A 27,234-nucleotide genomic window follows, 5' to 3' on the forward strand; every position below is an offset into this window, starting at 1 on the left:
TGTTCTATTCAAAAAAAAAAAAAAAAATCTGGCTTAATTTCCACTTAGCTTTTGAAACTCTCTTCCTTTCCAAATTATCTATAAGCTGGATAACCATTTAACATCTAATCATCATCAGTCAACATGGCACAATTACCACATAAAGACAATTCAAGACCCATGAATGTGTGCCTTTAATTTCCATCTCTCGCCCCATGAGCAGTTCATCCATCGATGGCTATAATAACTTGATTCACCTGCTAGGTTTCATAAAAGAAAATTGTTCTCTGCTGCAAAGACGAAATCCAAAAAGTACCAGGTTTCAAACTATCAAACCAGATTATCGATCCCCATCGCCATTCAGTGGAGGGCTACAATTTTATTTGTTCGGCTAAATGGAGGTTAACCCCCCCATTTAGCAGTCCAAAGTTGCTCTACTCTACAGACCAATAATCAACAAGCCTTTTTTGTAAATTTGGTGAAGATCTCCAGAGCAGCATATGCTTGAATGATTGAGTATATTAACTGCAGCTACAGTACTACATACACAGATTTCAGATTTATGCTTTATTTTTCGCCAAGTTTTCCTCGTTTCTTAAATTGCAACTAATGAATCGTGACTGGTAGTTATACATGTAGCTGCTTGCAGCTTCAGAGCTTTAAATGAAATGCTGCAACGGTTTCAAGTGTCGGGCTCTTCTTCTAGAGTGTTTTTGCTATGGCAGCAGCTGCAATTTGTTCAAAGCAAGTAGGAGAATGACTGGGCAGCCAGCATGAGCTGGCAACTCTTAAAAGTAAACATTTTACGTGCAATCAATGGGATTTTAAATGAGAGACGCAGAGATCGAGAATCAGCACCGCTGATCGGACTCCAAAAAAGAATCCAAAACATTTAGCAGCAGCAAAGACGACGGTAAGGGTGCCCAATTTTACTGTTCCCTACATTTAGAGTCACTCCCCCCCCAGCAGTGATAAATAAGGAAATAAGCAAAGTCTTTAAAACGTTACACTCTCTTCTTCTAACTCATCTACGCATTGAACCATTTCTTTTGTCTTAAGATTATTTGTTTGCCACTTTATGATTTTATGACTGATTAAAAAATAATAATAAATCTGTCAAATCAGACAGGAAATATGGGAAACACCAGGCAATTTGCACCCATATGGCACGCTCAATAACCACCCGAAAATTTCACTAATTTTTTTGTTCCTCATGTTCACCAACATGCTGTGCTCTGACTAAAACATAAATTAGTCATTAAGTGGAGCAATTAAATGAAACTCTTTTACTCCCCTTGAAATTCAATTCATTACATATTTCATTCTAAGAAATAACTCTGTTAAATAAAGTATTACTAAAAGGAGATTAAGAATTTAAACTGTGAAGGGCTACATTAAACGGCTAAAGGTTTTAAAACTTGGTTTTAGCCTCAATCCCACTTTAATGTGGTTAGTTGGTTTCTCATCTTGATTGTTTGGTCATGAAATGACCCTCAGGCCAAGGCTGTACTGCTTGCCAAAAGTCCTTGGGCAAAAAAGGGAGGAACAGTGAAACTATTGAGGAGCTATACTTTTATAACATGTAGGCAGATGAAATAAAATCGAATTGCAATAACGGGAAAATGATCTCTTACGTGGACAAGTGTTCATGGTATACCACTCCATACACTGGCCAAAGGGGAAGGAGGCTACATAGGCGTTGGAGTCGACGCACTGCTTCATGTTGCTGCACCACATGCACTCTGAGCTGCTGCTGCTGGTGCATTCGCTGCAGGTGGTTCTCATGGCGCAGGGTGTCCGGCACTGCTTGGCACTGTGGTTGGCTGTAAAATGCAACAAACTCTTTTAGCACAGATGCCTCTGTGGGGCATCAGCCTCTGCTGAACTCCAGGGCATTATAAAGCAGCAGCTATAAGTCTCTTAAGCTCATTTTAAAGGGTGAGAAATGAACACAAGTGAATTTTAAAAGGTGTCATTGTTACAGCAAGAGGTATAATGAGCCTCATAGCTATTCACAAATCCATTTAGGCCTCCATCTGCCTTTTGTGTACCCAGTATCAGCCTAATGACAGCCTCATCAGGCAGACATGAGGCATCTGCAACAAAAATGAGCATCAGGCATGACAATCTACTTGTGCAGCCTCAACAAGAACGGACAGAAAGGTTACAGAGGAAAAAACCCTTTCTCTTCAGCTAGTTCTTAGGCATGGCATTACTCATGCATGCAACTTCTTTTTTCTGTTATGTAAAAATACATGTGCATTAACAGACTTTAAAATATAAACATAGTGAGCTCACCTGGTCGTTCGCACAGGCTGCCATTCACCGGGCTTATGCAGGTTTGAGCTTTCAGTCCGGTGGCTGCCGGCTCGGCCAGGTAGCCGCAAAACCCGGCGTCGCTTGGCTCACCCGGCAGCCATTGCAGGGTGGTGTTGGTGAACGGCGACATGTCCTCCCAGCACCAGTAGGACACGTTGATTTTCCTGAGCCCTACCCACGGCGTCACAGTGGCCTTGTACTGTAAACACCAAACCAAAGGCGGATTTCACACGATGGCTCTTTGCTCTGATCGAATTTGGTAACAGATTGCTGCCAGATTTTTCTGGAAAACATCTCAAACTTAAGCGTCAGTTACACTTATGCTGAAGATTAAATCAGTTTACCTAAATCAATTCCAAAAAGCATGTTTTTACTACAACACAAAGAGAAAATGTCAGTGCAGCTTTTCATTCATTCTGACGTGCAACACACTGCACCAGGCGCAGTGGCAATAAAGGCAGCTTTACCTCAGTTGACTTGAGAAGCTCCGTTATCCAAGTCATCTCTAATCAATGGTTTTAATATTGCAATAGTAGCAAACAAAAAGACTTTTCTCTCTCTCGCAGGCATGAGAGGGATAACTGTACCTTTGAGATCGAATACAATCGCCATTTCTCGGATTGATTAAACCTGCCTGGAAACCGTTGGAACTACTGAACTGGATGTACACCATCAATACAACAAGGGAGCCTGTTCTCAAATATCTGCGCCCGTATCATTGAAAACCAATGTTATTCCAGAGCGGTTAAGCTTCCATTATTCTCTACCCTTAAGCACAAAGATTACCGAAAAGCAACCACCAGAACAAATTTAGACCAGCAGGGGAAATCTACACGATTTCATTAGAATGGATGAAAGACACTTCTTTAATTCCAGCCTGACTTTGTGATTTAGACCCCTTTTGTCTTATTTAGCTTCAGCATTAGATTTGCCGTGTGGTGGCTGCAAGGCACTTTGCAGGATCGCTTTTTTTGCATGGGTGGCCTAAGTTAAAGGAGGCAGTATTTGCATTTGGTATGTAATCAGAAACTACAAAGAGCTATGTAACTTTCTTTTCTTTTCTCTTTTCTTTTTTTTGTAGGGACTTTCCTGATATTACAAAATACTTTTTGTATTATCTACACATCTTCTTCTCATCTATTTATGAATGAACTGATTGATTTCTTAATGGTTTAATATGCAAAATGTAATAAAATCATTTCATGTCAAACATTTCAAAATAAGGGGGAAAAAAATCAGATAATTCTACTATTGGAGAAGATAAAACTTCTGTTAAATCTTCTGCTTAACTTGGTAAGATGCACAAATTTTTACAAACCTAAGGAAGTTTAACCCCAACCAACTTAAAAGCTGAATTCAGACTTTACAACACGATACCCAACAGTGCGTCCGTCCATCCTCCGTCCATATCTGCGGATACGTGAACAGAATAAAGACGGCAGCTTGCGATGGTTGATTGATCGCAGGGATAGATTTTTGTGCATGTGCTCTAATGGAGCGAGTAAGAGATGTCTGAGCTCTGAGGAAGAGATCTGTTAATGGGAGATTTGTTTCACGCTTAATGGTTCAAAAATCACACACGCGCGCGCGCACACAGAATCCAACCAGAGCTCATTCAGATTAAGAAGGAAAAGAGAAGATTTCAAAAGCTACTGAAAAGACAGCCAAGGGCAAAAACTAGAGAAAGGGCACAAGAGTCCATTTATGCTCATCAATCAGAGAAAAACATGAGAAATAAAAATCTTTTTTACAGTGGACTTCAGATGTGCTGGTCTTTTGAACCCGTGTGTAACTGTTATTGATTTAGTCTTCTAATGTGTCCACATCCGCTTATTTCAACAAGACTGTATATCAAGGAAGATGCTCTTTGTAGACGACATCATTAGTTGTCTAAGTAGTGTATCATTCTTCAGTCTTTGCCTGATTTGATCTTTTTGCTGTAATTATCCATTTTTATCTCCAGCACTCTCAGCGCATCTCAAGTCTTATCGGTATCTTTCTCTCTGCTAGTCTGATGACCCAATTTCCCCAAGGAGAATATCACATTTTCTCTAATCCGATAATTAATATCCTGGCTACTTCCCCCTCCAATCGCCCCCTTCTCCTTACCACCACGCTCATTATCTGCAGCTCCTTCAGGACAAAGTCCACCTTCTTTTGTGTGGTCAGAGAGGCCAGGACGGCGTTGTGGTTCCTGCAGGTCAGCTTGGCGTTATCGTACGAGTCCTTGGTCGTGATGAATTTCAGACAAGAGTTGCCCACCAGGTGCCAGCTTTCACCACACACGTTCTCTGCAGCGGAGAGAGTAGACGTCAATACTTCTGACACACCTTGTAGGCTAATATGCAAGCTGACTGTATATCCACTGGAAAAACTGGTCACCTTCAGTTTATGTATGTCAGAAGCAGTACAGGTATTATAATAAAATACAGAACTTTTTAAAAAGCAGTTGTCTCCATCTTGTAGACATGCAAAGTTTCAAACACGTCCGTCAATGCCTCATCGGGTAACTTGTAAACTAAAACCAGGAATATTTCTGCCGTGTTTTTAATTCTATTCTTTGTTCGTTTTCCAAGTTCACAACTGATTTTGTAAAATTTGTAATTTTTCTTCACAAATCTAGTTTTTTTTTTTTTTTTTTTTTTTAGTTAAAAATGTTTTAATTTCCAGTTTAGTTTCAGTTGACTGTAATATTTTTAGTCTATACTTCTGTCATTCACCAAAACAGAGCTTTCATCACTGTGTAGCATGTGGCTAATTATTTTTAATAGATTTCAGAGGGGGCAGCACGGTGGCTCGGTGGTTAGCACTGTTGCCTCTCAGAAAGAAGTTCAATTCCAGCATCAGGCCAGGGTCTTTCTGTTAGTGGGGATTCATAGGTAACTCTAAATTGAATGGTTGTCTGCCTCTGTGTGTCAGCCCTGTGACAGACTGGCGACCTGTTCAGGGTGTACCCTGGCTCTCGCCCTAAAACAGCTGGGATAGGCTCCAGCGAAGAGAATGGATGGATGGAGATTTCAGAAGTAATTACGTAAATCTATTTAGTTTCTCGCAAAAAAAAATAAATGAATAAAAAAAAATTGTAGAGAAACATGCGTAGGAGTGACTTTCCTTCTGACAGACCTGATAAATCAACAGTTAACTTCGGTTTGATAACTAGAGAGATAAAATTGGTGAATATCGGTTCAGCACTTCCTGCTTATCTGTGCTGTATATCAATATTTGACTATTTAACTTCTGTTATCAGTTTTGCACCTCTAGGTTTCAGAAACTAAGTATGATTCGTGTTGCCTTTTGCCTGTGTGTGTGTGTGTGTGTGTGTGTGTGTGTGTGTGTGTGTGTGTGTGTGTGTGTGTGTGTGTGTGTGTGTGTGTGTGTGTTGTCGTAATCTTTTCAAATTAAAACTGCTTTATTTCTTCCAAGCATCCCTGTTACCTGGCAGCGAGATGCACTCTTGGTTGCGAGAATCCCACTGACAGTTTTGGTCCACAGCACAGCTCTTGCAGCTTGTTTTCTTGTTGCACACGTACGACGGGTTGTCCTTGGGGCAAACTTCATACTCGGCTATGGCCCCCTGAGAAAAGAAACCCGAAAACAACAGACATCAACACTTTGGACTCTAAACTGCAAAACAATTACATTTCATGATGCGTAAATGATATTCATTCAGATGAAACAAAAACAACAAAACCAAAAAAAGGAAACATTTTTTATTAGTCACGCAGAATAAAGGGGAACAGATATATGAGGACCAGACAGATCTTTTCAAATTCGTTCAAAAAGATTTAAACTTCGGATGCGCTGAAAAAAAAAGAAAAAAAGAAAATATCAAAGTCTTCTTTTTCCTACAACACAGCTATTTGAATTTAAATATTCGATTATTAAATAACTGAAGTCAGAGATATTGAGACTCATTTCTCACATATTGTGCAGATAAGAGTGCTGAAAGAGACATTTGAACTGTGCGAGTCTGCCGGCGGCTAACAGAGGAGTAATCTGATCATAGATTGACAAACCAGATCCAGCAAACATGAAAATGTTTCATTAGTTGTCACACAAAGCACTGAATTCTGCTCAAGTCTATCCATTTAGTAGACATGGCTGATTATTTTAGTAATAGTATATTTGCTTGCACAGAAAGCCCGAGTCCTTTTTTCTTATTAAACAAGAATTTTATCTTAGAAACGTTTCTTCTTTCTTCCCCCCACATTACTTACATAAAACAATCCACTTACATGTTATATAAACCTTTAAATTAGCCTACATCTTACTGCTCGGGTCGCTAATGAAACACATTATATTATGTTTATAAATATGGACTCACGACAAACTGTAAAAACCATTACTCGACATACCTGCTTCAATAAAAAGGAAGAAAATATTAATGTTGACCTTCTTATTATGAATAAATACATTGTGGTAATCATACAATGAAAGAACGGATGAAACGTTTTTACTTGTAGAAGCTGAGATACCACCGCAGCACAGATCAGCATCACTATTTGATGAAAACACATTTTTGGGCTCCGCTAGTGCTGGGTTGAACTAAGTGCCTTAATTCCATATTGACAGTGGCAGCATCACACAGCTGCTGTGAACCTCTTGTTCCACCTCACTCCAAAGATGTTCCATTGGACTGAGATCTGATGACTGCGGAGGCCGCTTGAGTACACTGGATTGAGATCATTTCAGGTTTGTGACATGGTGTGATACCCTGCTGGAAGCAGCCATCAGATGATGAGAACACTGTAGTCATAAAGGGACCACATCGTGTGCACATGACTATAATCAGAAACCATACTCTGGTAAGGCTTTGGCATCCACACAATATTCACTTGCTATGAATCAACCTAATGCGTGCCAAGAAAATATCAACAACACCATTACGCCACACCACCGTGGTTTTAACGACTGGTTATTTGAGTTACCGTTGCTGTCCTATCAGATCGAAGCAGTGTGGCCTCTGTTCTCTGACCTCAGGCATCAACAAGGTATTTTTGCCCAAACTGCTGCTCACTGGCTCTTTTACATACAAGCATGCCATTCAAAGTTCCTCAAATCACTCAAACACACTCACACGCTTACGCTCACTTTGAATTTCTGCAGGTCATTTTGATCATGTCTAAAATGCCTAAATGCATTGAGTAGCTTACAGTTATATTGGCAGACTAAGATATTTGCATTACCTAGCAGCTGAACAGGTGCAGTGAGTGTACATTATAACAGAGCTGCAAGATGGAAAGGTGTGTGTAGGGTGCTACTGACCATCACAGAAAATCCCCAAAAAGGTTTGTTTGCACGCATACATGGAGCGTCCTATTCTGGAGCATTGTTGCATGGCAGTGAGTGTAGACTCAAAAAAGTAATTTGCCATTAACATAATGTAAGCACTCAGATTTTAGGGGTCAGGGTTACTTTGATTTCTTTTAAGGACACATGGGCTGGACTGAGACAGGCTGTATTTTTCCCTCTGATGTGTGTTTTAAGATGAAATAACCTTTGGAGAAAAATGGAAAAAGTTTGTGTAGTCCATTGAAAGCAACAAAAAGTTGCCAAAATTAGTGAAGCTGCACTGGAATTGGCTCCGGGAAACGATTGTGTCTGAGCATTCATTATTCTGTGCTTCAAAGAGCCTCTGACTGCTCGAGATCATAACAACACTACCTATTCATGTATTACAATAAGTTGCAAAATTGCACTCGGCTTGCGTAGCAACAAAATGTTAGTTGGCAATGTTTGCTGAAGTGAATACACATCCACGCATGTAAACATCAGATTGTGAAGTTCTGCAGCTTGCAGAAAAACCACTGGTGTCCAACAAAACCATTACTTTGTGTGTTTAATGTCCAACAAAGGGTTTTTTCTCCCCCAAGCAATGAGGTGACTGCAGGCAGTAAGCCCAGCAGGCCCCTTCTCTACAACCTGATATATCCTGCTTTCTGGATCCTCCCAGGCTTATAAGAAGCACCTCTTCAGCTCCTATATGTAACACAGTTAGATGTGATGTCCCCAAATGCTCTGGGCAGGGTGGAGAGCAGGTTTTCTTACCGATGCAGAGGTGCAGTTACTTCCAAGAGACACGCATTGGCTCGAACACCACTGGCAGCCGTTGGTGTTGGCAGTGCAGCTGTAACAGTCGGTATACTGGTCACATCTCTCAGCATCACCGTCTGCAAAATGTAGAACAGGGTGCACATTATTTTTTTTTAATTTATAAGAACAGAGACAGAAATCTTCCAGTCAGTTCAAAAGTCAAAGCAACCAGTAACTCTGTTTCTGCCATTAACCACAGCTCAGTCAAAACATTTGCCGTCTCTTTCGGGGTATCCAGTGTTGACTGCCAGATCGCATCCCTTGTATTTAATGTGCCGGAAAGAGATGCCATGGAGCGGTTTCCATCTGCCAGCACTGCTGTAGAAGCAAGACCGGAAAATAAGACAGCCGTGCCGAGGAGAAAGACGGATGTTTCTGGGTTTTCCTCTTTGTGTGACAACTGACAAACAAACAGAAAACAAATCTCAACAGGAACCAGAGAGAGAAGGCTGGACTGTCCTTCGTGATTACCTCACTGACACGCACGCTCACATGTAAGAAGTTGTGTGTGGGTGCATCAGTGTCACGAGTGTTAGCGTTGGGGGATGTTTATAATTAGAAATCAAAATGTAATAAAACCTCAATGCAATTAAAAACCAAACAAACACGTTTGCACATCACACAAAATGTAAACAAAAACAGAATCCAGGATTTCATTTAGTAGAGAAAACAGAAACCATAATGAGTGTTGAAACTGGGAAAATGTACTACTAAATATTAGCTAATTTTGAGCAGCAATACATCTTTAAAAAGTTGGAACGGAGGCAAAAAAAAAAAAAAAAAAAAAAAAAAAGGACTGGTAAAAAGGAAAAGTAAAAAAGTAAACTGCATGAAACAGCCGGTGGGACATTTTGCAACTAATTAATTGAATTAGCACCAGGTCAATTCCTGTTTTTACTGCCAGAGTTTCTCAGAAGGTGGGCAGAGGTTCTCCAATTAGCAAAAAACTGTCAACCACAATCAGAATGTTCTCAACATAAGATGGTGAAGTCCTTGAATATCTCATCTACATAGTATGCTTGCACTAGTGCACCAGTGGCCAGTCGTGCTCCTGTATGCATTTCCCCCAGCGGAAATAATATCTCCAGTTCTAGAGAGAGTGTGTCGACAGCAGCTCTCTCTGATTCTAGTGGCCCCTTGATGGATGTGGATATAATGAGTCTTTTAGCACCAAGGCCTTGGCAGTTTCATCTCTGAAGGGACCTCCTCTCTCAGGTGGGAGGAGAAGTGGTTCATCCGCGCCCGGATCTGGCGCCTTCATGCTTACCTGCTGAGAGGTCTAATGTGATAGATAAGCAAGCATAGTAGCAACAATCTAGAGTGCTAGGGCCTCAACCAAACCTTCAAGCAATGGTGCTAGGACCGGCGCAAACCTCCATTCCAGTGGTCTATTCTGGATATTTTGACATTGCTGCAGGAGATTCAGCAATATCTGCTTATCTTATTGGTTTTGATTGGGTGACACCAGTTGCACATCTCCTTGTCATAAGTTTTTGTAAAAGGGTTTGCCGCCCGAGACCCGTGGTTAGGTTCAGTGTCCCTGCATGGGTCTTTGGTGCTGGAGCCCCCTTGTAGACCCCTTTGAACCCACCGAGTCCATGTATACAAAATTTCTTTCATATAAGACTGCATTGGTTCTCCCATTGGCTTCTGAAAAGCGAGTAGGTGACCTTCACGCTCTGTCTGTGCATCCCTCCTGCACACAGTTCTCTCCTGATGGCCTCAGGGTCGTATTGTGCCCGAATGCGGCATGTTTACCCAAGGTCATTCCTGCATCTTATAGCTCAATGGAATTTGGGCATCTGAGCTTTTGCTCCTCTTCTTTTGCATCTAAGAAGCAGAAGAGGATGCACGTGTGCTATGTACAAACATTAAGAGCACTCAGAATGTGCTTTTATGAGACCAGTTGTCTGCTTCGCTAATCCGACTACAGGTAGACCCCCTGTTTAAACAGAGGCTGCCCCACTGGATTATAGAAGCTATCTCACTGGCATACAGCACCAAGGATCCCGCTTTGTCCTGCTTCTTTGTGCTGGGTCTACTGCACACTGGTGGTCCGACTCCAGTTTGATGGCTGCTCTATGGGGTGCATATATATGTTCCATACTTATGTGTTGCACCTCATTCCTCTCCTTCAGGGAACAGAAGTTATAGGTATAACTGTTTGTTTCTGGATGATGCATGAGGGCCATATTTTCCACATTCCAAAACTTACCACATATACACAAACACGCACAAGCACACACAGAGGAAAACACCCAGGTGACATATTTTTTCGCTCATTTTCCCTCTTTGATGTGAGGAACTGTGTTGGCAGCCCATGACAAACAAGCCGTTTCTGGCAGCGTATGCATCTCATCGGACATCAGTGAAGCGAATGCAGATGAGTTCTGCACACACTGAAGGAAAGCATCGAGAACCCCAAATTATCTTGGATTAGCTTCACGTGTCACGTCCGTGCGGCATTTCAATGCAACTGCAGCGTCACCTACATGATCTCGTGTTGCAGGAGGGCTGCTGCTGCTGTTCAGTGCCGATAACGTCGCTTTCCCAAGGCAGACAGGCCTCCTGGGTGGCGTTCCACACGCAGTGAATTCCTGGCCAGGCCTGGCTGCAGGACGTCGGGCTGGAAAAGGCCGAGCAGCTGGGCGAGGTGTACGTGAGGACATCGCTGAGCAGTAGACTGTTAAAGCCACCGAACACGTACATAACGCTGCAGGAGAACACAAGAAAGGAATTAGAGGACTACAGGTGAAATAGATGTTAGGAGGGAAGGGATTCAGGAAGTAAGACAAGTGAATTTCCTCCTTACTATTTTGCCCAATTTCAACCCTTTTTGCACACTCTAAGTGATCCTCCTCTTCTCTGGGCTTCAACCTGCCTCTTAAGTCTGCTAAATCCCCAACAAGCGCTCTCTTCCTGTGCAGATGGACCTGACAGGACCCCCTACTGTGCGCGTGTTAGAGTGCATTTTGATGATGGGTCCAGGTCGTTTCTGAACATGTTTCTCCACTGGCCTATGTTCAGCTACTGGGATTACTCTGCGAGCGTGGGCCTAAGCATATGCATGCTCTCAGACTCATCCACCAATTACCCATTCACAGGCTGCCCGGCCGGGTAGATGGGTAATTTGCACAAGTCTGATCAAAAGCCACCCCCACTCCACTGGATCGTGGAGGGCACACTTCAAACTGCACGCTGAGGACATCCTGCTGAGTGCCTAGATCGGGAGGAGGAGAACATGGTAGTCTTGCAGGGGACTACATCAGTTAACCACTTTCTTTTCTTCTCATTTAAAAGATGTGAGTCATTGTAGAGAAAAAGTCTTACGGATAGTGAAAGCGTGTGTTTTCCCTCCCAATCATTTTCTTTCAAAAATATTATGAAAACTGTTTTTTAACAGAGAATTTAAAGAAACTGAGATAGCAAGACACAGTTCAAAGGAAAGACTGTGCCAGGTTTTTTTGGGGGGGCCTGAAAGCAAATGCAGATCCTTTACTTTAAAGTTCAGACCAAAGGATGCTTGGAGAGTTTTGCTGTAGTACTTAAGTTAATGTGGAGCAGGTACATCAGTCTGTCTTCAATATAACAACTCAAACCTGACATTTAGGGCTACAGCAGTAGAGCCTGTTTTTTTTTAACCTTATTACGGCTTCTCGTAAACTTGCTTATCGTCATTTAATACATTTAAAAATAATACCGCTCAGTTCAACTGCTGTGAACTTTTGATTGCGCTGAACTCGAACAGTTAATGAATGCATGAACAAACTTTGAACTGCTCCCAAGGAAGTGGAGTCATGAGTAATATAAGGACTGCCCCAAACAGGGGTAGTGATTAATGTTAATATTTAATGTCTTCTATACAACAGGATGTATAATTTAATATGGATCGCAGCGTCTTGCTCTGCTGGCAGAGCAGATCATATTTAGTGATGACTCATCGCTTCTGCTCGCAGCACCATCCCCATCACAATCTATTCATATTGCAGACTGATAATGAAATGTCATGTATGGATCCACACAGCTTTTCCCAAGGCAACAAGGGTTTGATTTTTCCCTGTGATGCACTGTTTGCTCGTTTTCCTTTGCTTCAAGTGTTTCCCCTTTGTCCCCGCTCTGTGCTGCCATAGTGCAAGACCATTTCCTTATGCTACACCATAAATTCAACACAATTTAAGAAGCAACAATAACCCCACGTGTGTTGCAATTGTCCCCTATCAAGCAAAGGACGTGTATTTGAAGGGTTTAAGCCAACAAAGGAACTCTGAGGACTCCCTTTTATCAGAAAGTCTGCTGCCAATACTTGAAAATCTCTTGTTCTGTTCTCAACTCTCACTCTGAATGCCAAAGCATCCATTCATGAATTCAGCTTCTCTTTCTTAACAATCCTTTTTAATCGTTTTTCGACAACAAACGGCAGCTTTCTACGTTTTTGCGTTCCTCATTTCCTCTCTGCTAGCCTCTGCTGATGTTTTGTGGTTGTTCCATCATCCATCTAACAAGTCCACAGCGATCATAAATAAAACAAACAGGAAAGGAATGGAGTGAAGAAGAAAAATCATACAGGAGCTCATGTTTAATGAGATTCATATATGGACTGCAGAGGATTTTCCACTTTTAATCCGGTGAGTTTTCAATTACGTCATTAATTAAAGATTACCCATCACTGAAGATTGCAGAGTGTCCGAAGCGGTTGACATCGTGGTACAGGTCCGGTCGAGGTAAGACTGTCCACTCATCACACGCTGCAATGAAAAGAAGACAGAAGTTAAACCCTTCGCCTGCTCCCACTCGTTATACCATACATGTCTTCAGCTGTGGCAAACTCCGCTGACACGCTCTGGGTGGTTAGCGAGGCTCATCTTCTCGTGTCAGACAAGCTAATGGCCGGAGTGACTGAGACACTGATCACAGGTAGAGGAATGCCATAGCTGAATGTAAAGGCAGGTAAAAGGTGCAGAAGGGGACAGAGAGTCAGTGATGGTTTTGTTTGACCCACATAAGCAGACGTAAGTGACCAATTTCCAACAGTCTGATGGTTCAAACGAAGTCTGAACTGGTATCCCTGGATTTGACTTGCATGTCTCTAAGCCTGGCCTTTCCATTTTTGGTGGTGGAAACTGCAATAGGGTGTTTTGAACCTGCGACACACTAACAAGTTATTCTGGGTCCTTTCTGCAATTTGCAGGTGAAAGAATTCACAATCTGTTAAACGATTAGGCTCTCAGAAAGCTTCAGACCCACAGATTTTGCATATTCATATGCAGATCAGTCTGAAGTTACACATATGGATGTTGTTATCCGAACTAGTGCTACTCAACTTGTTTGTCTAGTAACTAATAAAATGAAGCAAAGGAGAAATGTTTCTATTCTTACTGCAACTTACCTACAGTTTGAAATTCAGCCACTGGAAAGCCGCTGTGATGTCATGACCTCTAAATTTCTATATTGGTGTTTAGCAGGTAAATGAATAACTGAATGGTTTGATTCCTTTATGTTTGTTTTAATGGAAAAGCAGCAGCAGTATGTGCAGCTATAAAACCTTAATGGAAAAAAAAAAAAGAATGAGCTTGAAAGTCAAAGCCTAAAGAAGCCAGCACAGTGACTGTGGTAAATCACATTCACACGGTACAATGCAGTGCAAGTCATCATAGTCTCCCAGAGGAGATGGACGGACATCTGTGAGAGCTCCACATTCACGAGCAGACAGTGCCCTCTGGTGTCACAGGATGGCACTGCAGCTGGTGTGGTGCATTGCCCCTCACAGTGGTTATTTTACAACATGATTTACCAATGTCAGGACAGTGGACAGCTCTTGAATTCTATGCTCTAATTGAGTTCAGCTTGTTAAGGAGAGACAATTAGTTCTCGACGCGGGGCCATCTTGACTCTAATTACCACTGCGGCTGCTGACACCGACCCTACAGCTGGCTGGTGCTGGAGTAATATAGTGAGCTAGTACTTTCAGTCCAATTACAAAATCATAGAGAGGATGAGGAGTGGCAGGCAGAGGTCAGAAACAAGGAGGGGAGGGGTTGGTGGGCTTAAAGTTTATTAAATCTAAAAGTTTGGCTCGAATAATCTCTGGGGAAATCCCAAAAACAATTTGTCGCCAGGGTCAGATGAGCTAGTCTCATTTCGCCAGGCAAGACACAGCATGTGGTAACTTAAACATATGTGGCACATGTTGCCTCATCATCCGTTCTTCATACCACAAAGGGATGTCTTAGTCCGAACCTGCAATTCTCGAGAACAAAAGCTGGGAGAGATCGGAGGACGTGTGTGTGTGTGTGTGTGTGTGTGTGTGTGCCCCTGAGAGATAGTTTCACTGCTTGTCAATCATGATGGAAATGACACAGCAAACCCTCAAATGTCCCGGGGCAATTTTCTGCCTCCGGGGAATTCTCCCATCCGGAGAGAGTGAAGTCTCTCATTAATGAGCAGCTTGCGACGGCACTGCGGAAGGAGGCAGACTCAATTTACGACAGCGTTTATAGGCAGTTAACAAAATGAGGAAGCCGGGATGGTTTGTGACAAAGCTGTGTTAGCTTACATTAGGACAAAGAGGAGAACTTCAAACAGGATTATAATTAGTTCTCAAAAATCAACTCGGATCTCAGTATTTTACTTGTAAAAGGAAAGAAATCTGATTTTCTACTCTGCCAGCAGTCTGCACAGGGGCTCTGCTGTCAAGTAATAATTTACAAACCTAAGGTATCCCGAAGAATTGCAACATAGCATTCAGAAAAGAGACTGCATGAATAAACACGAATAAATATAGTTTATGTCCCCAAAGCTATGAATAGGAATGCCCACCCTGCTTTACAGACACCCTGAAATCCTCACAGAGCAGCTTGGAGGGGAAGGTCCATGAAATTGGACTTGCTAGTTTTCAACCCTGAAGCCCAGGTTTTCCTTTATGTCACTAATTTGTATGAGAAGTGCACATCAGACACACTAATTAAAAATTGATTTAATATCATAACTCCCTCACAGCAGGTAGGTTGGAGCAGCAGGCCCCAGCCTTTGCATCACGGACAGGTTTAATGTCAGACAATGTTTTCACTGACCGGCCTTTAAGGTGTCGCAGATAAATACAACAAAATAAAATGATACGACCAAGACAAAGACTGTGGTATTTTGTAAATATAATATTAAACGCAAATTCACTGTATAATTGTGTAACTTTATTAGCAGCGTCCTCCTGAAATGCACCAACAACATTGAGAGTAACGTCCTCCTCTCTCTGGTCGCTATGGTATCACGTAAATATTTCTTTCAAAATAATACACACAACTACAACACAGGAAAAGACCCAGGGAAACAGAGTTAGTGATGAAAACCCTGAGAACCATAAATTTCACACCCAAGCCTCAACTCTCGCAGCAAAGTACCAAACGACTCCGTCCCCAGCCCCTGGGTCCGGGGCTGCGGACCGCTGGGTTAGAGGATTGGATCTTACTGGGGGCGACTTCCCGTTTTGTCCAGGAAAGCCCTTAAAGCTACTCAAAAGGAGTGGCTCTTTTTTTGCAACACGAACTGCAGTAAACACCTTTGTGTGCCTTCCAGTACAATCACTGGTAAACCAGTATGACGGCGTCTGAGAAAAATCCCAGACGACAATTAACTACATATGTCAGGTGTTTAAGAAAACACAAAACAAAACCTGCTCGTGCTCACCCTTCCAGGGGCGGGGCTAACACCACAGACTTCCCAATACCGTCATGTTGAAATGAGCAAAAGGAAAGAGCTAGAAGCTTCCAAATACTTAGGCGATATTATTTCAAAAGCCCGAACTTCAAGAAACAAACTAACTGTCTGGGCAAACGGACAAAGTTTGCATCCCTAGCCAAGGCAAATTCCCAATTTTCACCTTTTAAAGATGATCCAGAGCCACATCAAACCTTTATGGATCGTTTCTTTTTTTCCCCCTTCTTCCTATGCTCCCCCTTTGCAGGTAGTTTTAATGAAATATCGTTTGCAGTTTTGCAGTTTTTGATCTCGCTGACAAACAAAGAGTGCGTATCGCGTACTTCTGCCAGAGCTCTCGCCTTAGCGGAGGAGTAATTCCAAGCGCCAGCTCATTCGACTGGTAATTTAAAGCAAAGTGTTTCTTCTGAAACGGTGAAAATCAAAAGCTATCTGGAGGAACAATAAATATTTTGAAATCAAAACCCCACAGGATTCAGCTTTTCCAAAGCATTAAGAATTATAAAGAACAGGATTGTTATGCACATAAATAAAGTGAGAAGTCAAAAAGCACCTTCACTCTCTCAGTTAGCTTTAATTTCTCTCTTTTTATACCAAGATCCAGCATAATAATACTAGTGTGAATATGACAAAAACACCACAGTGCTGGAAAGCTTAACAACATCTCATTATGAGTATTTATTTATTATTTTATTCCAGTTATGAATAGAAGATGTGTTTTTATTGAGTCTGCAAGTTGCAAAAATCTGACCTTCTGTTGTTTCAGTGGAGCTTCCTAGTGACAACAAGAAGCCTGCCGCTGTACTAAGCAGCTCTCAGGTGTGAATGCATGTAGATGGGTGTAAGCAAAGAGCCTTAGTGAAAGGAAAAAGTCTGTGTGTGTGCGTGTGTGTGTCTGTGTGTGTTACTGACCTAAATTGTAGGCCAAGAAGTCCGATGAGAAGCACTTGGCGCCGTGGCTCATGGAGGTGTCGTTGTGGGTATTTCCACCAAACACCAGCATCATCCCACTAACCATCACTGCTGTGTGAAGGTACCGGAAGAAGCCGCTGTCTCTCAGAATGGTCCTGCACAGCCACAGTTTGGATTGTTGTTAAGCACTTGAACGCCACACGGCCCTTATTTTCACAGCACCAGCGAGTTTCATTTTAAAATGTCGTCACGTGAACGCTTTTTGTAACTCAAGAGAGTTAAGTTTGTTTTCCTTACACATGCAAACTTTGCCTTAAGTACTGAATGTTGAACCTTGGCTTGTTCAAAGATGCTTCATCCTCAGAGTGCAACCTCCTGCCATTAGCAGAGGTTTAGACACGTGAAGGCTGCGCGGCACTTCTGTGACTAATTCTATCAAAATAAGGCGAAATCTCTGCAAGGTCAAAGTGCTGATTACCAAAATAGTTTTTACAAAGGTATCAGCTGAAGAAAAAGGGAAGTCAGTAAAAGAAGGCAGTGCATTTAAGTTATTACTGTAATGTAAATGGCATTTAAGTACCTGCATATCCTTACAGTGAAAGGTTTGGAAAGTGATAATTAAAAATAATTTGGGGGCTTATCAGGTCGACATATTTTCCGCAGTTGCTGGCCAGCTTCAGACGTGTTCACGCTACTTAAAAAAACGTTTGCGGTACAGCGTGCACACAGGCAGGACACGTCATGCACATTTGCTAGCTGTAAATGCTCCAGACTGCTACCTGGGATTTTCACACACCCACACATTCACATCATGCCGACTTTGTACTCAGGAGGTTGTAGTTTGACTGCATATTTCCGATCCAACTGCTTGCACTCTCGCACGTAACTGTGCTGGGTATGATCAGAGCTGCAGTACATGTGTGAAAACCCTGCTACTGTAGCATTTAAGCAAGCATATTTCATAACAAAACAGAAAATCTCTCACCATTTCCTCTTGCCCACATCAAACTTGTAAAGGTCTCCTGCTAGGCCATACTTGTTGGCGCTGAAGGCTTTGTAGCCTCCGTGGATGTAGATGGCTCTGGTGCTGGGGTCAAACACACTGCTGTGGCCATAGCCCCCCTGGACCAGGGCACCATCTGTAGACACGATGCTCCATGTGTTCTTGGCTGGAGGGTCACATAATAGTATTTTACTGGACAATTAAAATCTAAATTCAAGTTTTCACAATGTAATGAAATACTCAAATACAAGAGTTTTTACTAGAGATCATTACTGCTGGGCTTTGCAGTGTGTGAAAGACGTATCAGACTGCCATCACTTCTTATTGCTGATAGCTCAGGTAAAGATAACATCCAAGTTTAAAATGTGCTCTTGTCCATCAGCCACAGCAGCAATTAAATTCACCCCGTTTTCTCAGGCAGATTGCGTCTCAGATGACAACGAGACCTCTTAAGCATCTTCACTCTCTTTTCATAAACATGTATATTTTTAGTTTAGTTTGACCACATTCTCACAAGTGCCTAAAACCTACCAATGTTGTACTCTTGCACCTGGCTGATGTAACCGTACAGAGGACAGTGCCCGAACAGAACTAGCATGACGGGACCGTCCCCCTCGTGGACAGGAGGCACAATGTGGGCAGAGTGTCCCACCACGGCGTACTGCTCCTTGGCCCTGGGGCTTAAAAGGACCCAGGTCTGATTCTGGATGTGGAAAACCCACAGCTGGCTGGAGACATTTCCTGTAGCATCGATCTTTCCGCCATACATGTAGATCTTACCCTGGAGGGAACAAAGAGTGAAGCAGGATTATATGCACACTCCAAAGACTTTTTGCAGAATTTTGCTAACAAATTAAGTTAAACTTTCTTATAATTCACTGGAATAACTCACGGCAACAACACTACAGAGTCTGTATCGCTTGCATGTTACATATAAGAAGAATTATTATAATCCAGCAAATTGATGACTATTTTCATGTCTTGTTTGATATAACAAAAATAACAATACGCCTACTGCTGTTTCGCCTTCTCCTATGAATAAGCTGAAGATGGCCTGAAGGTCACACAGAATAATGGCTCTTCAAATTAAGAGCAGGCCATTTGACAGTGTTGGCTCCAGACTAAAAGTAGACATGATGAACATTTACGTAGGTGCAGCTAAGTTGGGAATTTTATTTTAAATGCAGGAGCCAGTTTAGCTCAACCATGACACGTGGCCATGTTCAAGTCCGGCTTATGGCCCTTTGCTGTGTGTCTTCCACTTCTCTCTCTCCCCACCTACCAATCTGTATTCACTGTTTTATTATCACATAAAAGGCCAAAACATTTTTTTTTTTAAATGCATCATATAATTTTAACGAAACAGACCTTTTGAGGCATCATGTGCAGTTTTCTATAAATCCGTTATGAGTAATGTCCTGAGAGTATGACGTCATGGTACATGACGTGTAAATTAAAATGATTTAAATTCTGTCTGTTAATCATCAATGGACCTCCTCCTCTTGTTATTATTCCACCAGGAGTCCCTAAAAGTATTTTTGCAGAGAGTAAACTGCCTCACTTCTGCATAAAAACACCCTGAGATTTATTTATATCTAAGCTGCAGATAACAAAAGGTTATCTAAAAGGCATAAAGAAAGAATAGGGAGGTTGTAAGATTTGTAAAATGCACCGCAGTACGAAGATGTAGTTAAGAGCATACACTCACTTTGTGCTTTCAACGACTTTAGCTTCACATACCTCGTGCAGGGCTAGCGAGTGGCCGTATCGTGGTGTGACAGTGTTGACGGAGGGGTCGAGGCTCATCCATGTCTTGCTGCTGACGTTATACCTGCAGGAACGAAGAAGCGGCTTTGCTCAGATTTACAGAAGGATTTCCCAGCTCGCTTTAAAATTGTATATGAAAGTGTTCAAAGTCTTTCACAAAGTAACCAAACAAAGCACAGCAAAGATTCTATTAATCACTTGACTCGCTGCATGAGATTATGCATTTAGCTGATTTAAAGTGTGATCGTAAATGCCGGCCCTGCAGCAAACAGATTAGAGTTACTGCCTCGCTGCTTTTGCCTCTGCCAGCCTTTTAAGTTCCAGTTTTACATCAATCTCTCCTTCTGTTCCTGACTTATGTTGTTGTAGTACTGGCCAAACAATGTTTTTGCAGCACGTAAGGGCATCGCAGCAAGACGGCCTTCGGAATATAAACTGATCGCTTCATTCAATCCCACGATATTTGTTTGGAATCTTGTCACGTGGTTCGTGACATTTTGAGTTTTGAAGAAACCAAATGTTGAATTCAAATCATTTTATGTCATATAGAGCCAAATTACAACATCACTTTAAGGGACTTTTACTGTAAAGTAAAGGCTATTAGATGAGCAAGCAAACATAAGGCTTCAAGTCTTCACATGTTAATGTGCTTTGATTTAATAAATCTCCAAAATTCGACAGTATTTGAGGAATGTGTGCTTGTTTAGGCAACCTGGTAGTTCAGTGTTTTAGGACCTCTGCTTTGGAAACTCAAGGGTCATAATAAATAAATAATTAAAATAAGATTGCGGCACCTTTGAAAGATACCAGTGTATAACAAATATCTGGATCGCCAAGGCCTGACAGTAGGCCAGCAATCAAAGTGGATCTTATGTTCAGGTATAACAGTAAGAAAGCATTGTTACACTGGGTACAAGGTAACTGGTTACACTTAGGGGGATTATATATGTGTTCTAATTCAATTAAATAGGTTGTGCAAGGCGGACAAAATGATCATTTATAGTTTCACATGACCTAAGTTTAGGGGAAAAAAAGACGAAAAAAACCACACCTTGGCTTACAGGCAATCTAATAAACCAAAACTTGAGCCGAGGGCATGTGTGTGATTGTCCTGGGTGGAGTTCAGGGTGATAACTTTGAGCCAGTGCTGTAATTTTATGGTTTTAATTACATGCCGTCTGTGTCCAAGACACACTGTCTGTACGGAGCTGTGTTCTTCTTCATGTCGATTTTCAGGAGGCAGGAAGTCCTGCGGCTTCTTCCTGACAGCCAAGTACAGCTTTAGCCCTCAGTACACTGGGCGTAAGTTTTAAATACTCAAATATTCTCCAAAAAAGACACTGTGTTTGAAAAGAACAAACCCTGCAGTCGCATAGCAACAAGGAGAACCAGTGTCTCGCAGCTCTTTTGGACGAGAGCTGCAGCCAATGCCTACAAATCAAAGTGAAGATGTCCGCTGGGGGAGTCAACTTACGCTTTGACCATGTGATAGTCGGAGGCGTTAAAGACGTAGCCTCCGATGACCCACATGACGCCCAGCTCAACTACAGCCTTGTGGGAAGCCCTGGCCAGCCCGGCCTCGGTGTACTCCTCTCGGCTCCAAAAAGAGGAATTGGCAGGAACCGAGACGGAGCAGTCAGGACCTGAGAGGGGAGGGAAAAACCACAGAGTTAAGGCTCCACAGGAAACTCGCCGATGTAGGAGGCTTGGTTAACTCAGGTCATTCCTTTAATTTCTACTTTTACAGGGACATAAAAAATATGACTGTACTAAAATAAAATCAGCATGAAGCAAGAAGCAGAAAACAAATTTGTTTGCTTGTTTGTGAAAAAGTCTTCACATTAAGAGGATAAAACTTCCAAGGATTTTATTCATTTAGAGCCAAGGAAAAGACATTGGGGACATGCAGAAGAATATATTTTTCCCACATTTACTCACATCTAGTTATTTATTTGACGGTAACAGTGTGACTGTGCTTTAAAAGAGTTCTCCTTACCTGCTAATTTTTTGCCAAAACCTCTGCTTCAATCTACCTGATTGTCACAGAGCTTTCAAGAAAGAGGCTAAAGCAGGCGTGCTGCCATAAACTAGATCATAAAGTTTTTGGAGTTCAGAAAAACACTGACGTGATGCAGACGCTTTAGCTAATGGTGGAGACTATTCTTTAAGGAAACCATAACTATTAAAGCTTCATTGTTTTCACTAAAATAAATCTTTAAAAAGACAGATGGCTGTGGCCAGAGCTGCCTTCCTCTATTTATGGACGAGAACAATATAGCCACCATAAACCGGAATCGCTCCTGAATGAAGGGAAAACTTTTCTGGCAAACAGAGACCAGGACAGGAATACAAAGATTGGCCTTTTCCTGTCAATCCTGCAGGCAGCGGTCGGGTCAGAGGGCTCTTTGATGACCCTTTTCATCTACAGTCCGTCCATCCTACCCGATGAGATGAATCCTCATCGGAATAAAACATTTACCAACCATTTAGCGCACATCGCTCTACCGCACAGCACAAACCGGATGTTCACCGCTGGACTAAAAACATTACACATGCGATCGTGTGCCAGGAAAGGAAGTTCTCTGCTTCACTCCGACAATCAAGGTCACTTTACTTGTTCTGCTTTTTGTTCAGCAACTAAATGAATCCCCAGAAGCTAATATTCTCAAACCTCTTCCTGCAGTGCTTAAATAACAACATTACTTTCACACCACAGTGGCATTTCCATAAATAAAAACAAACACGGTGTTACCACCTTTAAAAACATGTTACTTTTTAAGTCTATGAGTCTGTGAAAGAGAGATTAAAGACCGGGGTGGCTTGACTAAACAAGCATCTGTCTCTGCTTTTTGCACTGCCTGGTGTAGAAAATGAGTTAATTTGGAAGCTGGCAGCATAAAGTACACCAAGAGTGCTATTCCTCTGCTAAAACACCATGACAGGGTAATAAAGGCTAAAGAAAAACGCCAGTCTGTTTCTCAACTCCCTCAGCTTTGGTAATTAGATTGTGAGCACACTGCGCTGCTGATATAACTGCGGTTAAATTAAGCCGTTGTCTCTGCTTGTGCAAGGCAGCGCAGTGGAGCTGTTTAAGAACTAACAGAGCGGTTAGAGGGGCCATATGGTCCGGCACAAAAAGCATACAGCGGCGTCGGGTCATGACCAAATAAAATAAGTGAATAGTCATGACTCGACCAGAACTATGAGGAAGCTGATCGTGCTAAAAGTTCATTTCAAGTCCATCGGGTGACGGCAGATGGATGCCGTGGGGGCTGCAGAAACCTCAATAACAGCGCGGGAGGCTTAAAGCTTAAAGAGGACCCGGTTTGAATCACCAGATAAACAGGCAAAATCTGGACGGATGAAAGAAAACACTCTCTTTGCTAAACCTCCAACTGCTCTGCTGGAGCTGCTCAGTGCTCGACTGCACTGAGGTTTCCTCTAATTTACACTGAGTTTGCTTTTAGAAATCAACACAAAGTCCTGATATGGTTAAAAAAAAAAAGGTTAGAAAAATACATAAATCAGAATTAACTGGTACCTTAAAAGTCTCAGCATATAGGCCAAAGACGGTCTTTTCATTACCTATAACAGGCTAAACAACTGTCATGCAGACCAGTGAAACTCTCCTTTCTCACAGTCTGAAGTTTAGCTCAGTATTTAACTAACTATACTACTAAGTATTTAACCAAGAAGTTTAATTACTTTGGTGTAGTATGAACAGCCATGGGGGAAGTCTTTATCCGTCCTTCTCAATATCCAAAGCTGTCCAGTGAACCGGAGTCTTTGGGTCAATTCTGGCCCCTGGGCCTTATGTTTGACACCCCCGATTTAGGCTAGATATCTCCTTAAAATGTTGATTTATACCGAGACTGTACAAAAACCAGCCTTCTTCAGTTAATGGGGGGGTTGGGTGACCAAAGAGAGAACTCAACAACAATAATCCTGCTGTGATTTGTTCATTAAGATCTAAACACAGTTATTCCCGCTTTTATTAAATAAGTGTGACAGTCTGGGTACCTGATCACACCTGACGGACATACTGTTAAGTTTATTGTCACTGTTCATTGTTGATAGCCAGTCAAAGGCTTATTTTAGTCCCTTGGGAGGATTTGGGTTGTATGAGAAAGCTGAGGCCAACTTGCTGTGGATAGTAACACCAGCAAAGCATATGTGAAGATGAAATCGCACATCTGCTAAAGTGTTCCCGCCCAGCTGCCAGCCCTACCTTGCCACCCAGCCGTACAGACGCAGGTCTTGTCCTTGCAACTGCCTCTTTCAGGTTCCCCGCAGTCAGCCAGGCAGTACGGGATGTCACAGGCTTCCCCCTTCCAGTAATTTTCGCACTCGCAGTACACAGAAGAAGTGGAGTTCCCCACATGACACTCTCCGTGGCCAGAGCAGTTGTTAGGACAGGTGTTCACTCTTGGAAGGTAGAAAGAGAAGGAAACAGTCAGAGAGAAAAACTGGAATTTCGATCTAAAAACCCTGAATAAAACATCAGGAAACCCTTTCAGCAACTGCATTACTTCTGATTCTGTGGCCTCTGTCTCCAGGCTTAAAGCTAAAATATGCAACACCCCCCCCCTCAAGAAAGAATGTATTGTTATTGGCATCGTCCTTCCCTCATCGGGTGGTCAAGCACCTGTCTCAACACTTGCCAGTCATCTCAGAGGGATATCTACACTCAAACAGCACTGAGCTAGAAGCTGAGGTAAAGGAAGTTTCCCCAGGCACTGCAGAGCAGATGGCAAACACACTCAGTCTGCAGTAGAACTGTAACACCAGTGCTCTCAATGTCAAACAGGCTCCTTATATTATAACAGCTCAATGACAGTTTGAGGCAACTCTTCAGTCACATCAAAATATGAATTAGTTAGGAATCAGCACTCACTCCATCCACTAAAAGTAAGCAAGTATCTCATACTGTGGCAGCTGGCTGCTGAGGAATGGATGCAAATGCCTGTCCTGTGGTGCAGAGGTATACAGTTATAACTGGATATTAGTATGCATGCTGCATGCCAGTGTATTAACAAATAATGAATGAGAATATAGTTTTAATAAGATAAACATCTGTCTTCATTTGAAGCATTACAGGTGTACACCGAAGCCTAGGGATACCACATTGTGTTGTGTGGCCAGCAGAGGCTTAAACAGATTAAATGCATCTGTACAACACAGCTGCAGATCAGTGAAATAAGCACCAAGCTCCTGCACAAACACCATATCACAAAATGAGACACTACTTAAAACACTGCTCTACTAACTGAAGAAAAATAAAAAATATATATAAATAAAAACAGGAAGACTCGGTCCTAAGCGTAAACAAACAAGTATTACCAATCAAAGGTGGACACAGAGGCATTCGTTTCTTTCCTCCTGTGAACACACTTGTTGAGAGCGACGACACAAAAGGCGCTCGTGATTCTTTCATGTTCCTGCGGTGCCAGATGGTTTGATGTTTCGGCTCCTCCACCTCTCCCAGACACCAAGGACTGCAGGTGGGGGGGTTGGAAAGGGGGGCACTTTGCTTTCATCCAGCTGTCCTCAGCACAACATCAGTCCCATTGCTATGGCGACTGTAGCAGGGGTCTACTGTGCCATTTACAATAGCTTACAATGTTTAAAGCATTTTTTCCCCCCCTTATAAATTTGAAGTTTAGTAATGATGAACCCATATATGGATGTGTTACTTATGCTAAACCTTCTGTCTGGAATACAAAGAAGGCATATATAAGAAGATTTTTGCTTTGTAGACAGAGGCATCCACAATATGAATATCTGTAATGGCTTGTGTCAAACAAGGGGTAAAGAGTAAGGTTAGTCATGAACGTGGATCCACAATCTAATTTTATAATTTTGTCACAGCTGTTTGTTTTCTGCATTATCAGCTGTTTGCTGATGTGTTGATCAAACCTTTTTAGGTGTGTCCCCATTACATTTGGCCTCTGCTCTGCCTCAGGTATTTCAGGTTATAATATTTAATCATGCAATGTAGCATAGTTACTATAAGTAATACAGAAACTCAACTCTGGACCTGCACACAGCGTCGATACCAGACTGCAGAGCAAAGAGCAGCATCATTACACTACACCAAATGGAGCCATTAAAAGCATGTTAAAGAGGAGTGAAATGAACTGCTGGCATAGGCCCAAAGTACTGACAGAGGCAAAGAGTGGCCTTAAAAGTTCACTCCTTTTACTTATGTATAATAATATTTGCAGTACTTTCAGCTTAAATTAGTGCAACTCTAGGAAACCAAACACAGAGTTAGAGCATAAGATAAACGATATAAAAGTCAGCCAGGGTGCTGCATCAGCATTGATGTCCCCGGCAGATATGCTGAACACAGAGGTGAGCTGAGAGGAAAACAGTTCAGTTTACAAGCCAATCCAAGCTCCAACCCTCACCGACAGCTATGAGACAGCTGAAGAAGAAGTAAACATGCAAGAGATCCCGCATCTGACTCTGCTTAGACAAGCAGAGGAAACTAGGCGGATTAAAAATGGGCATTCAAGCTTTTTAATTACTTATCTCCATTACTTTTATTTATTTTTTGTAACAAATTCATTATAAATTGACAAATGACTGCAATGCCACATATATGGAGACAGTTTAAGATGAAAAATAAATCAAATGGGCACCACCATAGCTCACCTGGTTGAGCAGGAAACCCATACACTGAAGGCCTACAGCAGTTCCTATGTGTTATTTCTCTCCTCCCACCCTCCTGTAAACCCTTTGTACTAGTCTAACAGTCTAATAAAAAGTTAAAATGCCAATAATAAATCTTAAGCTTAAATAAAATCAATGGTTGCATTACATGATGAGATGTTCAGCGGCTAAAAACACGCGTGTTAGTATGGCCACTCTATCCGTCCAGTCCCTGAAAAGCAGGGAGGAACCACATATTCGTTACACAAACAAAAAGACAGCAAAAGTGCCACAGTGTGTCTGAACAATAACAGGAGTACTGATGCTGCAACAACACACTGCAGCAAATGGACGGCAGTAACCTGACATGATCCTCCGCTAAAATGCTCTCCACCAATCGTGCCAGCACACCGGCTGAATCATGTAGCGAGTGAGAGGTTTGTATGCGTCATCGTGTCCCAAGGAAGGGTGTGAAGTGGGCCCTTCACCTAAATTAATCTCAGCCAGTGAAACAGAAATGATTTGCACAGAGGCTCTCCTGTCAGGGCTCAGTATCCAGGCATTTGTCATTTAGTAGATACTTTCTATCGAGTGACTGACAACACGAACGCATTTGCGGACCCCGAGAGTTGCAAACCCTGAGGCATGACAGGACTGCACAGTCAGCTCAGAGGATTATGAACAAGTCGATATGCGGGAGCTGCCACTCCAGCTAAAATATCAAATATGAAGAAGAAGAAAAAAAAAAATGACAGACGAAGCCAACAACACATCTAGTTTCTGTATTTGTTTTGTGG

General features: G+C 42.2%; 1 protein-coding gene across 4 annotated transcripts in view; it reads right to left on the reverse strand.

Annotated features, from left to right (window-relative positions):
• atrn (attractin) overlaps positions 1-27,234 on the reverse strand; it is a 129,381-nt gene that overhangs the window by 85,824 nt on the left and 16,323 nt on the right. For all 4 annotated transcript variants that reach the window (XM_040042310.1, XM_040042309.1, XM_040042311.1 and 1 more), the window contains exons 5-17: positions 24,012-24,208; positions 21,258-21,426; positions 19,757-19,847; positions 18,548-18,797; positions 17,999-18,182; positions 17,014-17,168; positions 13,052-13,136; positions 10,884-11,104; positions 8,347-8,468; positions 5,734-5,872; positions 4,408-4,589; positions 2,278-2,497; positions 1,614-1,802 (exon numbers count right to left, since the gene is read on the reverse strand). In XM_040042310.1, the coding sequence (XP_039898244.1) occupies positions 1,614-1,802; positions 2,278-2,497; positions 4,408-4,589; positions 5,734-5,872; positions 8,347-8,468; positions 10,884-11,104; positions 13,052-13,136; positions 17,014-17,168; positions 17,999-18,182; positions 18,548-18,797; positions 19,757-19,847; positions 21,258-21,426; positions 24,012-24,208 (2,204 nt within the window). The remainder of the gene's footprint in view (positions 1-1,613; positions 1,803-2,277; positions 2,498-4,407; positions 4,590-5,733; positions 5,873-8,346; positions 8,469-10,883; positions 11,105-13,051; positions 13,137-17,013; positions 17,169-17,998; positions 18,183-18,547; positions 18,798-19,756; positions 19,848-21,257; positions 21,427-24,011; positions 24,209-27,234) is intronic.

Source organism: Simochromis diagramma, unplaced genomic scaffold (assembly GCF_900408965.1).
Source record: "Simochromis diagramma unplaced genomic scaffold, fSimDia1.1 OVJJ01000304.1, whole genome shotgun sequence".
NCBI lineage: Eukaryota > Metazoa > Chordata > Actinopteri > Cichliformes > Cichlidae > Simochromis > Simochromis diagramma.